This window comes from Chelonus insularis, unplaced genomic scaffold (genome assembly GCF_013357705.1).
Source record: "Chelonus insularis isolate UGA/USDA-ARS -01 unplaced genomic scaffold, ASM1335770v1 contig_376_pilon, whole genome shotgun sequence".
NCBI lineage: Eukaryota > Metazoa > Arthropoda > Insecta > Hymenoptera > Braconidae > Chelonus > Chelonus insularis.
Window position 1 is genome coordinate 94,913 of NW_023276534.1, and position 17,513 is coordinate 112,425.

Sequence of the window (17,513 nt, forward strand, 5' to 3'; positions counted from 1 at the left end):
CCAATAATATATTAGTGTGTTTTATTGTGTTAAAAATAAAATAATAAGTTTTTACGTGTTTAATGTGTATTTTGTGTGCACTACTAATTTGTGGATTACTTGAAGACCTCCTCGTCATATAGAAGTCAATTATTTTGGATGGAATTACTCAAGAAAATGACTATTTATTAAAAAGTAAAAAGTTAGTGTTAATATTAGTGTAAAAAGTAAGTTAGTGTTTTTATGTATCAATCAGTGAATATATAAGTGATGTGATGATAAATAAATTCAAGTGGTTTCAACGTTGTTTATTTGTGTAAATAAAGTGCAAAGTGTAAATTAGTGTATTAATGATAAAGTGTAGTGTGCCAATAATATATTAGTGTGTGTTTTATTGTGTTAAAAATAAAATGATAAGTTTTTACGTGTTTGATGTGTATTTTGTGTGCACTACTAATTTGTGGATTACTTGAAGACCTCCTCGTCTCATAGAAGTCATCACTGGTGAGTACTAATTATTTTTATATCATAAAACAACAAGCTATTTGATGTAAATTGTTTATTTTTGTGCGTATTTTGAACCACTGCTGGTCAATGTATGCGATAGGAATTGTCAGGGGATTTACCCAAGTATTTTTCGCGGAAATGCTCGAGTAGCGACGATACTATCTAGCATCATGACAGATTTATTACTTTAATCCTTTGTTATTCTTTCGGAGTCTCTTCCTAGCCGTGCAGTCTATATAAATTCTATACACAAACTTTTAAAATTCTTTTAATCCTTTATTGATATTTACTAAATTTTTTTTTTGTCCTGTGGCCTATATAAATTCGTAGAAACCATCTGACATATTTCAAGGAAATTTTAAATGACTGTTATTAAATCGACTTTCGCTTTCTTTATCCTCAAATAATTATCAAGTAAAATAGTTCACTCAATAATTTTTAATTGTCTCATATTTATCTCAATAACAATAAATATTTCAGCTTTAAAAACATTCATTAAATAATTTTCAACAAAAATAATTAATCATTTATAATTGATATTTCTATCAGACATAGAAAGTGAAAAGGTGAAGAATTTATTTAAAATAAAAAATTTATTTACAAAAATCGAATCTTTGAGATAATGAAGACAGATTTATTAATATCCGAATAATAATTAATTAATAAAAAAAAATGATACTGTATAATAAATGTGAAGTAGTAATTTTTTAGTAATGTATAATATAAAAATTATTTTTTGCACATCATCAACTGGAGTCTGGAACTAACCAACTATTGGCTCTTCTTTAAAGTCTCACATTAAAATTCAAAAATGATTGCAAAAAATCACCGATTTGCTTCAAAAAGATCCAAATTAGAGATTGCAATTTATTACCAATTCTTTTATTTTTAAACTTCCAAGAATTTTTTTTTTTGCTCACGATCGTGATTAGTTGTTTTTACACTCATTTAATGCATCGTCAAACAAATGCTACAATCTTGAGTAATTCCATATAGCTCGTGGAAAAATTCCTAAACATTCTCGATATTCAATAAACGTTTCCTAAAGGCTACAAATACCTTTGAGTAAATTTCCCAGCTATGAAAACTCAAATAAATTACAAGCATTAGATATTTAATAAAAATGTTTAGAGTAAACAATCTGTGTAAAGTGATTTTGCATATGTTCTGAATCATAACATCGTATATCAGATAGTTTACGAGACACCTCGAGGTATACTTGGTATTTGTCATTTTTGACAGAGAAGGTCATCTTTTAATGTCAATTTTTTTTCCTTCATTGGCATCAAATCCTCACGAATTCGAGGTCAGTCATTGCTTTGAATAATGATGCCATTAAGAAAGTTCCACCGAGGATAATATAGAGAGAAAAAAATGTATTGTTAAGTAGAAATATACTTTGCAATTGAAACCAATTGAATTTAGAAGTGAATAAAAATTATTTACCATCCATTTGAGGTCTTCGTGTCATCGTTTCTTTCTATTTAACTTCTTTTTATTGAATTTTATTATTTTATTATGATTGACTTATGACCACAAATTGATATGGAACTGGTGGTGGTCATTCAGAATTGACCGTTTTAATTTTATTTCTAAAATAGATCTCGTGAGCACGGAAAAAAAAGTATGCAGGTGAAATGTGAATTGAGAATGATAAAAATAATCAGTCGCTTAGTGAAACAAATAACGAGTCATTGCTCCGTAAATCACTTGGACGGAAACAAATTGCAAATTCTCTTTTACGATCTCGTAAACGAGGCCTTGAGTTTTCATGTCTACGTGCAAAAACATTTTTCCAAGTTTTATCTTCTTATTTTTTGTCCCTTTATTCTTCTCATCTCTGTATTTACTTGCATCTACCGTGTCATATTATTATCCGCCCAAGCTTGAACAGCTGGACTGTTATCGTGTCTCGTAAACTTCTGTCGAATGATACGCTCCAAAGGACTAGTGTGAACATTTCAGGTTTAAGGATCATGTAAGTTCCTGCATTACACCTATTTTTTATCCAGATTATTAACAAATATTCCTAAAAATCATTAGAGTCCTTCTGATGTTTATTAAAAATTAAATATTGTGCTCAATTGATTGATTTAAAAAAATTCTCACATTTACATGAGAGTATGAAATAAATGTAGTTATCAACTTAGGTTGACAACTAGTAGTCTTTGCTTGGAGGCTTTTAGTCAAGAAGTTTGCATTTATTTCATATTCAATGATTAGTTGACTATATTTCTGAACGAAAGTACATTTTTTTAGATATATTCTAGCTTTTTACTGATTGGACTTTCAATTATATTCATATTTCATTTAATAATTAGAAATATTTTTTTTTTTACAATAAATATAAAAAAAGATACTTATCAATAGTAAATTTGGATACAAGTTTTTTTTAATCAGTCTGATTGCTGTAATTTTCGAGTCTCATGTTTGAGAAGTTAAAAGAGAGACTGACAAGACATCTCAATTCAGTCATCTTTCGTCAGATTGTGGTTTCAGTACAATTGTGTTTTATTTTATTCTTTTTTTTTTTTTTTAATTTAAAGCTCATCATCCTCTCCCATAGCAATTCGAAAACATTGATTTTTCTTTTAGATAAAGAGATATTTTTATATCACTTTTGAAACTAATTTGTGTTTATGAAACAGAATGAACAAAAAATATGTTCTAATTATAAATGAAAAGTAGTAAGTTATATAGTTAGCTAAGTATGTCTTGTGTTGTTATATTATGTCAATTCTTCAATCCATTAAGTAGAAATAAATTACACATGATTAATTGATAATAAATATAATCCAACAGCCATCAACAATTTATGGATGAAATAAATACTTCATTTATTTAAGTATTCATTGACAAAAAAAAAAATGTGTTAGTTGTAAATTATAACTTTATTACTTGAGATAATTTATTAACAACTAATAAATATTTTTCTAAATTCATCATATAAATTTATAAACTTTATGCAATTATTTTTTATCGCGTGCCATGATTTCGATTAGTTTTATTTATGTCTAGAGAAACTGTGCCACAGTCAATAAAACGAAGATAAAATGCTTTCGAAAAGTTCGTTTTATTGCGTAAGTTAACTATTAGACAAATTTATTAAAGAAAAGTTATAAAAGGTTCATTAATATTCAATAAATTATCTCACTTGACATCTGATGAATATTATTAACTACTTAGTTATTTCACTAAAAATCTATTATTTTTATCATGAATTTATTATATTAAAAATCATAAATAAATTTGAAAATATTACATATAAGTATAACTAAATAAATTTTAATCTTAATTAAAAATTTTTAAAGTTTATAAGGTTTTTTTAAAATTACTAAAAATTAGTTTACTTTAATTTTATTTCATTGCGACTATTTGATTAAAGATTTGATTTTGTCTAAAGAAAATTATTTTTCTCAGTGCAAATATATTTTATATATTATGGATAAATTTCATTCATCTTTCAGATACATTACAGCTTTATAAAATTTTCCATGTCGGTATTTAATCTAAATACCATGAAATATTTTGATCATGTAACCCTTTAAATTATTTCGAGCTTGGAATTTAATATTATTCATCAACGTTTATATATAAAACTGAATTCAGACTTGCACGTGAATCATAAAACCTCTGCAAACCTGTTCTATTTATCTAAGAATAGACCAATCAAACCCAGAAGAAAAAGAAAAATAACTAATCAATTAAAAACCACCATCACTATCAATTTTTTACCTCCTTCATTCTTCTCGCCACTAAAATGTCTTATTTTCTCTATCCCCAATAAATATTTATCCTCCTTGATTGTTTGATTCCCGCGTTGCCTTTCATGTCCACCAAGAGTCTGTGGTTCTTATCGTCTACCTACTCTAAATATTTCACTGGCGTGTATTTATGTTGAGTGTCATGGATATAAGTCGCGAGAGCTCAGCTGAATATACTGAAAGATAGAGAAGCGAAAATACGAGTGGCTCTCGAAATACCTGAGTCTCGACTTACGTCGTACTTCCGAAGAAGTTGAAGCACGCGAATCATCGAGCCAGCTATAAATTCATCCTGAATTATAGCGAAGGTATGCACCTTGCACTTCGTCTAAGTCTCAATAAGATAAACGTACAAGTATGTGCAGGGGAAGAGGCAAAAACACAAGTGAGGCTTCTCATTTGTCCATGCAAGTAAAAAGAGGAAAATAACTATCGAAGTTGATTATAAGTGACGGCTCAAGACATTTGTGGTTATTATTAATGGAGATCTTTAACACGTTGAAACAAATGGATGTACTAGACGCAAGTACGAATGTAGTGTTAAGCTCTGGAAATATAATAAACGTGGGACAAACGTGTCCAGAGTTAGAAAGAGGGAGAGTGGCAAACGGCCTCGTGTTGTTAGATATTCTATTTAACAGGTCAGTTCTCTCTGTAACCAGAGTCACAAACACGAGCGCAATCCAAAGAAGAGGTGGAAAGAGAGACTTACTCAATGACTAGTTACGCACTCGTTTATTCTAGTTATGTTGCTTACGGCCTGTAAGCTAAGTGCGACAGTTTATTTCCGAGGTCCTAGTGTCTACATATCCTTCCACGTATTTATTTGCACCTTCACGAAGAATCTAGAACTAATAATTTCGCACTATGGTCGCCACTAGAGAAACGAGAATTGTGTGATAGGCATATGATAATGATTAATGATCAGTATAATATATCTGGATTTTTATTTTTTATTTTCCTTTGGGGTGTGAGATTATAAATTGGATCCTTTGAAAAAATTTCATTAGTCACCTTTTGAACGCGTAATACTTATAGGTGGAAAATTAGTTGCTTTTATTGGGAACGAATTGATAGAGAGAAAATTGTTGATTAGTTTTGAGTAGGATGTTGATAGATAAATTTTTATTTTTTTTCTTATTTCAATGATTTCTCTAAAATTTAATTAAACCATTTAATATTATTTTTTCAAGTAATACATTTTTAAAAAACTTCACCTATTAAAGAGTATAATTATTTTTTAATAATTTTTAGAATTAAAAATTATCAATTTAAATTAAATAAAAAAGTCAAAAAAATTATTTATTGCCTCAAGGGATGAATTGCAGTGAGAAATTATTAATAAAAAACATTTTTTAATTGATTGATAATTTATTTATAAGTATTTTATGGTGCTTCTTGATCAATTATTAGATAATTTAAATAAAATAAATATTTTAATTGAAAAAGAAATAAGAGAATAAAAATAATAAATGTTTATATGATTAAATAATACATCCTACAGCTTGGAAATTGTTTATGTAAGTCCGGAAGTCGTTGACAATTGAACAAAAATAAACTTCAAACCCGTTATTTAACTCCCAACTCTAAAAACAGACACACCAAGAAATCATTAAGCAACAAAAAAAAAAATTTTTCGAATACTGCAAGCTACATTGAATATTCTTTCTGAAAATTCTTAGATCTCTTTTGTTTAGTTGCTCTCTTTTTTTTTATACCGTCTATATATTTTCTTCGGCTACATTTAAAAATGAGTTTCTTTGTAGTAACTATTACAGCTCGGTCGTCACTTGGACATTGGAGTCACGTATGTCGTAGTTTCCGTCGGGCGTCATACACATCCTTCTTCCTCTACTCATAGGCCGACGCACGCTCGACCGAGTTCGTTATCCTCATACTTATATACCTTCCGACTGCTTTACGCGTATAGATATGAAGACAGTGAAGCCTCTTGGAAGAGAGCTTAACAGTAAATAATTCAAAGCATCGAGAGAAAAGAGGGAGAGTGAGTATAGAAGTACAAGGAGAATTACGCGAGGGGCGGAAGAACGTGGAAATGCTTCAGGCATACTGTGTTTACGTCTAACATTTTTTCTCATTTCTTTATTCCATCGGAAGATATGTATTTGATCGTAAATTATCCTTGCACTTGTGAATGCGCATTATTTAGCTTTCATAACGGTACAGACTCGTCTTGTCGGATTTTTTGGTTCAGTCAATTTTTAGATTTTCCTTTTTTTAGGAATAATGAATATTTGTATTTGGTTACATCATTTCAAAAGAAAATTCTAAAATTGTGTCTTCAAAACCAACTTTAATTATTTATCAATTATTTAATTATTTTCATTCAATTTATTAATGAATAAAAAAGTCTTATTTTTAAAAAAAAATACTGCTTTTCAATTGTATGGAAAAAATCATTTAAAAAAATCTCTTTTGTATTTTTTGTTAGATTTGATTTTAATTATTAAGAATCATTATAAATAATTTAATTGACCATCAGACGATAAATTATTGTTTGATTATAAAATTTAATTTTAATGACATTCTTGAATATTTTTTTTTTTTTCGAATATTCTTCTACATGCATCAGAAGAATAAAGAAAAAGTTTTTTATAGATAGAGTACTTGATAGAGTTGAAAGAAAAAATCGATAAAGATATTTACCTTGCACAGAGCGACACCAGTATCAAGCCTGTCCATAAAATTGTCAAGATTAATTCGTAGTTCAGGATATAAAGCATTGAGCCATTCAGCTAAATCTTCTTTCATCGCGATCAAATATTCTTCCGAAGACTTGAATGGCCTGAAAGGCCTTGCTTCCAGCAGCACAGACATTATTGCTGATTTCCTGTAATAAAGATCAACATAAATTGCTTCAATTGATATATGCATATTGACAGAGAAATTAAACGCGATAGTAATTGATGCTTGAACAAATTTCGTTAGCCGGCAGTGAGGAGTGTAAAGTTTATATGCGTCAGACACTCAGACGAATGTTGATAATAAATTCTTTTCACGCGTCGGCACAATAACGAAAGACACGACAGCAAATTGGTTGATGTTAACTTGGAGAGTTGTTGAACCGGGTGAGTGGGAAAATAAGACAATTATTAGGAATTAGATTAGTATGCGGATATTTTAATAAGGCATTAAATAGTGAGAAGGGAATTTAAAAAATTAAATGCACGATATTAAATAATATTGTAATGAAAATAGTTTAATGGAACTTTAATGATCATTTTTCAACAAATTTTTACAATAATTAATAAACTTTAAATATTTATAAAATGACTATTAGAAGTGACATTTATTAAAAAATTATTTATAATAAGATTAAGCAGGCAAAAAAATAATTGGCAGAAAAATATATTTTTGGAGTAATATTTATTTATTTTTATTGATCAACTATTGATTATAATTTTTTTTTTTCAATTTTGAATAATCAACAATACCAATTTTTTTTAAATGTTACACTTGATTTGAAAAAAATACACTAGTAAAAAATATTTTAGGGCATTTTAATTTTTTTTTTATAGTTTTAACAATTTATGCATCTTCTGGGCAGTGTTCATCTATTGATCTATCTTTTTTTACAATAAAATATTTTATAATTTAAAAAAAAAATGAAAAAAGTTGATTAAACAACATAAATAAATAAATAAATAATTAAAATAAAAATTGAAAGAAAGTCTTTAATAAATATTAAAACAAATAAAATATTAATATTTTAAAATAGTCTTCCTCAAATTGAAAAAAAAAAAAAATTGAAAGATTGTTAGATGTATAGATTAGAATAACTCAGAAAATGAATTAATTCCATTTCCCTCATCAATCTTGAATGAATTTATTTACTGATTGACAGACCAATATTCAATAGGTAAAGTAATAACCGATAGTTGATGATAATCAATCATCTTAAATGACATAAGTGTCGAATAAGTGGTTTATCGATGAAGGTTCAATCACAATCAACACTGAAGCAGCAATGAAACAATCTAGACTCGTTGAGAAGAGTAATCTTATCGTCCCCTCACGACCCACTTCCTCTCTTTCTTACTCCATCCAGTTTACAAGTTTAAATGAGCGATAGTAATGACAATGCGACATGTAATTAGATTAACTTGCTTGCGTATCTAGGGTCTTAGATCTATGCAGGGCAGTTTAAGCTTGTTACGACTGAGCAAAAGTCGAAGACTTGTCCGGTTTTATTTAGCTCTATCATCGTACTTCTCAATTATTACATTACATACTCAATTTTATATCAGTAAATAGTATTACATATATATAGTAAATATCCCATCACTAGCAATCAATACACATTTTATTTTTATTTTCAATGTATCATATTAATAATTACTTATTAAGACTAATTAGTAATAATGAATCATTATTAATAGTAATTAATAATAATTATTATTAAGAATAAATAATAAGTATAATAGTAATAATTAATTAAGGTAAATAAATTAATTTTCAATTAATTTCATTGTTTATTAATATTTCTTAAAACAAAAAGTGATAAATTGAATATTTATTATTATTTTAATCAATAAACAATTGTAAACTAATTAAATTTTAATCAAATTGCAACAAATAGTCCACTAATTATTCTTTATGATTATTATACTAATAAGTAGTTTAAATTAAATTTAATTCCTTTATAATAATAATATTTTGAATCTCAAAAATTTTATAAATTTAATTTATAGAAAAAATCATATTTATGTATTTATTTTTTTAATTACAATTTCTCAAAGATGATTATACATTATGAATTATAATTATATGAAAAAAACGAAGCAGATATATCTATCAAGTGAAATTTATTTGATAAAAAATTTATTATTTTACTCGATAAAAATTTTAGCGCTATTTCCGATCTTCTGATCTTTATTTAATAATAAATAATCAATAATTATATTCTGATGTGCTCGAGTACACATGTTATTATTAAATTTACTAGCCTTATTTTTTATCAACAAAACATTGGAAAAATTATCTCAAATTTATTACTGATCATCTATTTTTATAAAATGTGTAGTAAAGTTATTAATAATATGCATAACTCCAATTTTTTAATAGCAAAATAAATATTTTAAAAATCTCAATTAATAATCCAAGTATATATAAAGCATAAAAGTTTAAACAAATGACACTTCCTAGAGCAAAAGTAGACAAAATGAAAGCAATTAGTCAACGTAAGAATGAGTTTCATAATTCCAACAGTTCCTAGTAGTTTATTCAGAATGAGCATTCATAATTTGTTATCTGATCGATTAATTAGGTTTGTAATAGTTGGACGTTTATAATATGTATATACCCGAGATATCTCAGGTATCTTCGTTCATGCATATTCGTTTTACACAAGTGAAACATGTTTACTCATTCATCCTACCTACTTGCTTCGGAACTTGTCTTGTAACATATCGAGCTGAAGTGAGAAAGGAATAAAAATGATAAGGGATGAGATTCATATGAGAGCAAAGGAATGATCATATCTTATGTAGAGAAATGCGATATCTTTACTTTGTATTTAAGCACGAGTCATGCATATCATCATCATCATCATCATGTGTTGGTTCACACAATCGTTTATCAAGAAGCAACAGATTGCGTCAACGAATCCAAGTATGTGGCAGATGTCAATTGTCGACCCTTTTATTTTCGTGAATGTGCATACTATTCTAGAGCTTAGAGAGATTATTCGATAACTCTTCATGAATTACTTCTATTGATTACATGATTATCATTTATTTGCTGTCAAATTTTATTATCATTCACAAAAAGCTCTAGTTCTTTTAATTCTAAATAAAAGATTATGATAGAAATTTTTTAACAAAAAGTTTTAAATAGTTTAAGTATTATTTTTGTGATGTATTTATTGCTAGTAATCCTGGGAGGAGTATTTACATAAATTTTTTTATTAAAAAATATTTATCAGGGATTTTTGGAATTTGAAGGATATAAATCAGGATTTATAATTGGGGAGGAAGAAGAGAGAAGTTAGGAAGTATTGGAGGCAAAATTTAAATAATATTATAACAAATCTCGAGGCATTTAAAATTGTGAGCCCACACAGTTTTTGAGGGGCTTAAAATAATCAATGCAAAGCATTCTAATGAATGACCTGACATTCTTCGGTGTTTCTTTCTATCTAGTTCATTGACACTGTTTTATTTATTTACCTACTGAGAAGCTATTTCTGATACTAGTTATTCATCATTGCTATAATTACTTTGTTCACGTTAATTATTTTTAAATTAAATTATATTAAAATTAATAAGATTAAATTTTTTTGAAAATAGTGAAGCTTAAATTTTATCTTCATAATAACAAATAAAACTGAAAGTTCAAAACGTTTAGAATAAATAGTTTAATTCGTAAATATTTGAGTTTTGATAAAATGTCCGATTTTAAAGCCACATAGAAAATATTGTTCTCATAATTATCTTTAAGATTAGTGTTAATATCTTTCTAATGTCATTGAAGAATATTTTGTTTTATTTTAAAAATTTTAATTACCATGATAATAATAATTTTATTGGGTATCTGCTGAATTGATATTTATGGAAAGAGTTAAGCTAAACCTTCAATTGTCGTATTTTTTCATATACCTAAATTTCTATTTAAATCAAAGTATTGGAAAAAAATCCCACCAAAGATTCCTAAAGTAATCATACTTTATTGAAGCAATTCTAAATGCATCGATAGCATAGTATATATCGATTAGAAACTGATTCGAATAAAAATCTATCAATCGGGACAAAACGTGATTTCCGTGGAAGACATTTGCAATAATAAAAATCTAAAGAATTGAAATGGTTTATTTTTCTTGATCGAATCTACATCTTTTACAGTCCCAACCCGTAAGGCGTTCAATACCGACCATGACAGTTGATCGAACGTGTCGATATAGCCGAGGATAAATATTGCGCGTCATCTTTGCGCAGTTCAGATTGAAAGCAATAAACGAAAGAAGGAAATAAAGAAAAAACAGAAATAAGTCAGAGAGACGATTTAGCATTGATAAAAAGAGATTCGAATGTACGTGATCGAGACCGCACGGACATTTAATACCCGTGAATGAAATCCTGCACGCTCTCATGAGCGAATAAACGTCGTATGATGCGGTATGATTTGTACTTGTAGTTGTTATGAAGTGTTGGACGCATAAAACGTTTATACGCACACGATGCGGCGTGAGTTATATGAAACTGGCCGGCGGGCAGCACGGACCCCTCTCGGAAGAAAATCTTGTGAATGAGCGAGTTCCCCATTCACTTTTAACCGTAGAGCTCTGCAGTATAACGACCGTGAAGTCTCTCTTCTCGTATCGATGTATTTTCTCGCGTCTTTTTTTTAAATTCATCTTCTTACATAAATCTTCTACTGTTTTTACCGTCGTGTTTCTTCCTCTCTCTCTCTACTGCAAGCTCCAATCTTTGTCTCACTATTTTTCATATTTTTTCGTCGCTATTATTCTGTCGACGTTCTGTGAACGCCTGTTTATTATCTTATTGTCTTTTATTGTGAATCATTGCCAATTTTGCGGTCGCTACTTGAACTTAACTTTTATTAGAAATATCATTTTACAAAGATCTTTACCAGTTCTTACGTTTTTCTTTTTTTGAGAGTAAATTAAAGTTAATTCGTTAATTTCTTAAAGCTTACCTAAATCTATTTAATTTTATGCCGTTCTTGTTTGTTTATTTGTTGATTAAAATAAAATAGAAAATTGTAGCGATTTATTTTTAATTATTATGAATAAGGAAAGAATGGAAATAATAGAATAGTATGGATTAGATATCAGGAATGTATTATTCATCATTTTAAAAATACTATATTAGGAAAATTTATTGAATCATTTAAAGTTGTTTAGTCTCAGTGAATTTTTCATAATTTTTCACGACAAATAAAATCGTTAAAAAATCATAAAAACTCTTTATGACCTCTCGGTTTACAGAGCACGCGTATTGTGTTTCATAAGTACCTCCAGTGTTTTCATAACTCGAACTTTACTTCCATTAAAATAAATCAAATTATTTCCTTTTCAATTAAAAAAAAAAAAAAAAGAATTCCTCCTGCCTGGTATTTTCCATTTTCAAATTAATCAATAAATATGAATACTATTCAATTAAAAATATCAATTTGTATTTATGTTTCATCATTTAATTCATATCGATTTAATTACAATTAATTTTTTCACCATAATTACTTGTACATGCTCTAGTTATTTTTATAAAAAAAGCATTTTAATTAGCTATTGTTTAGTGGACTAATATTTCTCAATTATAAGATTAATATATTTCTTACAATGACAATTTTCTAATAAACTTCATTGTGCATGAGTTTTCTTGAAAAAAAAAAAATTATCTCTCACCATGTAATAGATATGAAGTATTATTTATCATAAAATAATATGTTAAGTGTATTTTTTTTTATCATTAATTAATCGTTTATGATGCAGGTGGTGATTGAGTAACGGAATGGGGAGTGTATAGTGTTCACAAGCAATTCAATCTAAGAAAATTCTTGTAAATGTTTATATATAAAAACTTGTACTAAACATTTTTTTTTTTTTTATTTAAAATTTTTTTTCTTGAAGTAAGTACAAGTTTACTGAGTTGTCTGTGGGTGGTACAGTAGCTATTAGGAATTACTTCTTGCTTCTGTCAACCATAGATTGAGTTAATGAGAATAATAATAAGTATTATCTATCAGTGCACTATGCAATTTTCAAGCAGCATCTCAGTTAAAGTCTGTTATTTAGATGTCGTTTGTATTTTTACTTGCTTTTCAATGTTTTCCAAAAAATTACAAACAATTTTTATCAAAGTTAAAATGACAACAACAATTACCACAAAATTCTCTAGAGTGCTTAGACATTTTTTATTCCTCATTAAAAGTATTTTAATTAATTGATTTAATTAAAATTCTTTCAATTTCAAGTCTTTTGATCACAGGAAATTTATTATCACATCAATCTAAAAATTTAAGTAGTCTACATTACATTCGATAATAATTGTACAAAGTTCTCTGAGCAAAATAAATTTTTTGTGATAAATTTATGATAAAACTTGAACTGAATGCATCTAACATGAAAATGATGAATAAATTATAGATGAAAGATGACTTAGGATGTTGGGATATTGATAGCTTAATGATTTCTAATTTTTCAGATAATTTTTTCTAAAGGCATTTGAGTGATGAAAACAAACTGAGATACTATAATTACTGATAACTAAATGAGCATTATCTGCATAGCAATACATACTGAAATGCATGATAATGGGAATTAAAATACAATTGCTTCAGGAAGAACGCGTAGTATGTTTAATAATAAATCGCTATGTGTACGTGTAATAAATTTCAAACGATAAACACTGCACTCACCTAATCTTTACAATCAGCTGCGACTCGTGCTCACCACCACGCGAATGTCCTTGCGTCTGTCAAACGTGTGCGCAGGACCTTTTAATATCCTTCCACCCTACACTACTAGTTAAATATCTTTTTAATCATATAGATTGATTTTTAAATGCAATTTTTATCAAATACTTCCTTGTTTATCTCCACAGTTTCATTTATTTAAAAAAGAAAAAAAAAAACATTTTATTAACAGTCGATTTTTTCAAAGTTTTGCCAATTCACTGATTAATGAACGGAATTTTTTTTTTATAAATTAATTAAAGATGACAAAAAAATTATTTCGAATGTGTCGTTTTAATAATCGATTTCTTAATAATATATTTTCACTCAATGATTACAATACAGGGTTGTGGGCGGTTCGTGGGTTACTTTTGAACCCCATACTCACGCGTTCACGTCCCAGGCAGAGACTGAAGTATTTGCAGGAGGTCCATGCTTATAAGAGCCTTAGTTGTTCTTCTGGGTCGGTATTCGACATTTAAGAAGGGGGGACACGTTACTATCTATTTGCACTAGAGCGCGGTAATTACTGAACAATCAAAATTCATTCACGATAAAACAGTTTTCTATATCATTTCAAAGAAAATCATCTCCAGTCGATAATAAGTGGCTTGTCGATAAATTATCGATTTAAAATTGTCGACGGTGGGTATTAAAACTTCATTACCGATACAAGATAAATATTTTAAGATACTTACCGACTGTTTCAAAAAGAATAAAGCAGTTTGAATGTAGAAATTGATGAAGTGAAGGGTTAATATTGCTCTTATCATTAGTTAATTGATATAAAAGTAGAGTATTTATTACTTAATGATTGAAAATTATTTTTTTTGGAGTAGGACATAGATATTCGATGCACAAATAAGTTTTAAATGAATTTTAAATAATAAATGATTTATTTGTACTGTAATAACAAACAATAATGAATAATGATAATGTAATAATCATATTATTGTTGAAATATGAATAAGTTCATTTCATTTCTATATTAAATCTCATTTAAATTCAAGATTGAATATTGGCTGACACAGTTCTGTATTTGTAACCTTTCTCTTTTAGTACCATTAAATTTGTGTTCTATTTGCTTGTGATTTATTTTGAGTACTTTTTACTTTTACTTTAAACTAATATAATCAATGTGAAAAACTTCTACTTGATTTATGTTAACTTTTATGTTTCTCTAACTCTTTCACTTTGATTTTATTTTTTTCTCTTGACGACTTGATGGAGACCGCATAAAATTATTCCATCTGGTGCTTTGGTATTCGTTGGCACTCAAAGTTTTCACTAGCACTGACGGCCACTTATGCTAACGATGAGAATCCTAATCGCAAATTATAATTGTTAATTCTCTAAATGATCCAGAGCCTTTATCTCTCATTTCGTTCATTCTTACTCTCATCTTTTTAACGTTATTTCACTTTCAAGAGAAATGGTCATCTACTAGTGAGGGTCTTTTTACGTGTCTGTCGTCCATAAACTTGCCATTTCCTTTTGAAATGTCTCTAGTTCGTTCATATTAATTTCCTTTTAATTAATTTTCTTCGCCAACTTATTTATGTATGAACTTTAACGATCCTTTCTAAATAATTATTCCTATATTATTTCATCTTGTAAATCTCTGCAATTTAAAATGAATTCATTTTTTTTTATTTATTTATTTTTTAATTTTTACAAATTGCATTTAACATAAAGAAAATCATCATTTAATGTTAAATACTTTTTCAGTGCTTCATATTTCATCGTAAGACTAACGAACTTATTTTTATGTATGTATATGTCTGTGTAATGTAATTTGCAAAAAAAGTCATTTGAAGAACATTTGCTTCAGGCAACTTGGCTCATCACTTTAAAAGCTCACCTGGAAAATTTTTTAGATAAATCATTTTATGATGAAATAATTCCTTGGAGATGTGTTTTTAATAAAGGTTTGCTAATAAAGTAACATTTTTTCTAATTAGTTATTACAAAAAACAAACAAATGGGTCTGGGTTTACTTTGTAACCTGACGACGAACTTCCCATTTATTGAAATTTATAATTTTCTCATTGTTTATTTTTTTTTTTTTTTTTTTTTTTTTGTTTATAACAAATTAAATTTTTGAATAAGTAGAATCGAAAAAATAATCGGACGTACGTACATACAATTGTCTGTACGTATAAATTTATTTCTGAATCTTCTAATATGCTTTCAAATGTCTCAAAATGTCACGATATGCTAAAATTATAATAACTTTCTAATAGGAAGTTAATAAAATCAAGCAAATCCATGACATCAATAACTATTTTTAGTGATTCAAAGTAACATAAATATTGATAATAATATAATTAATTTCCAAAACTAATGGATTTTAATAAACCAAGAGCTTCTATTTCGTTTAAAAGTTATCTCCAATGTAAAATTAAAATGACAATCTGTCATTGTGAAATTTCCGTACATTAAACATTGATACTACATTAACCTCCAGTCTGTTCTAATTTACTCCCGAAGAACACTTGTTTTAGATTGTCGACATGTTATTGTTATCATTGTTATAATAAAAAATGGAAAAAAAAACAATTATTGAGATATTTATTTTTGGAAATAACTGCAGTGAAACTGTTGATGTATTTCATATGAATTTGAGCTTTGATTTTCGATATCAATCTCGATCTATAATCCTCTAGCTTTGGCTTTTCTATGTGAAACTTGTATTCGTTGTACGAATAATGAGAAGATTCATGAATACTCTAGTGTACTGCATCAGTTTGACAAATAATACACATAAAAGTTAGGACCGAGAATGGTCAATCGAAAATCGAACTTGTAATATATTGCTTCGTGGTGAATTTATCGTCAGATGTATTTGATTGTACGAATAGAATGAGGTCTTTTGAATAGTATCTACTTTATACGTTGATAATATTTGCATTTTTATTCATTGCTTTTTGACAATATAATTCATCAAAATATTTTACGCCGTTTAAGATAACGTTGGAGAGATAAATGTTATACAGTTTAAGTTGGAGAGGGGGAAACGACTAATGTTCTTTGGCTTTAGAATATGAGCTTTTAAAAATGTCAAGGTTGGAGACTTGTAGAAGACAAATCGTACAAACGAGGGTTCGAAGCAAAGTTTTGAGGTCAGGATGAATAAAAAAAAAAAAAGGAAAAGGGAATTGAGATGAAAATAAAGAAACGAAAAATAAGGCATATGGATTCCCATTGGAGGTAGTGACTTTTATCCGTGATGAATGAAGCGACGACAGCCTTTTCCGACACTGCAATACTTTGGCTGTCAGGAGACGCAGACGCACATGCAATCTTGACACTTGTACCATGCAATCGGATTATTGTTTGAAATAGCTTTAGAGAAACTAAAAATAACTTTAGTTGTACAATAACTCATTAAATGTTTATCACTTGAGAAAATAAAGCTTCACTTATTTTTCTTTTGTTAGAAATGATTATTGAGAAAAACAAAAAATAATAATCATTAAAGAAATGGATTGCTATTAAAAAAAAAAAAAATTCATACACTTTTTTTTCCCTTAGGAGTAGAATTTTTTAATAATTTTTAAAAATCAGTCAGGTATTTAAGATTTTTATGTAGGTTATGATATAAAAAGGATTGAATAGAAAAAAATATTAAAATATTTTCAAGTATTTGCAATTTAAAAATATATTTTATTCCTTCTTTTAGATTTAAAATCATGTGGATTAGAGATAAAAGTATCACTTCTTGAAATAAATGAATATTTATGAATTTCCAGCTCTTCATATCTTTTCGCAATTAAAATAATGCAGTGAAGTGTACGTTATTTTACTATAGCTTTTATTAAGTTTATTTTC

General features: G+C 27.7%; 1 protein-coding gene across 3 annotated transcripts in view; it reads right to left on the reverse strand.

Annotated features, from left to right (window-relative positions):
- Positions 1 to 14,095, reverse strand: part of LOC118067270 (GAS2-like protein pickled eggs) — a 49,995-nt gene extending 35,900 nt beyond the window's left edge. For all 3 annotated transcript variants that reach the window (XM_035083922.1, XM_035083921.1, XM_035083920.1), the window contains exons 1-2: positions 13,647 to 14,095; positions 6,918 to 7,101 (exon numbers count right to left, since the gene is read on the reverse strand). In XM_035083922.1, coding sequence (XP_034939813.1) covers positions 6,918 to 7,088 — 171 coding nt within the window. In that variant the 5' untranslated portion in view covers positions 7,089 to 7,101; positions 13,647 to 14,095. The remainder of the gene's footprint in view (positions 1 to 6,917; positions 7,102 to 13,646) is intronic.
- Positions 14,096 to 17,513: the final 3,418 nt, after the last annotated feature.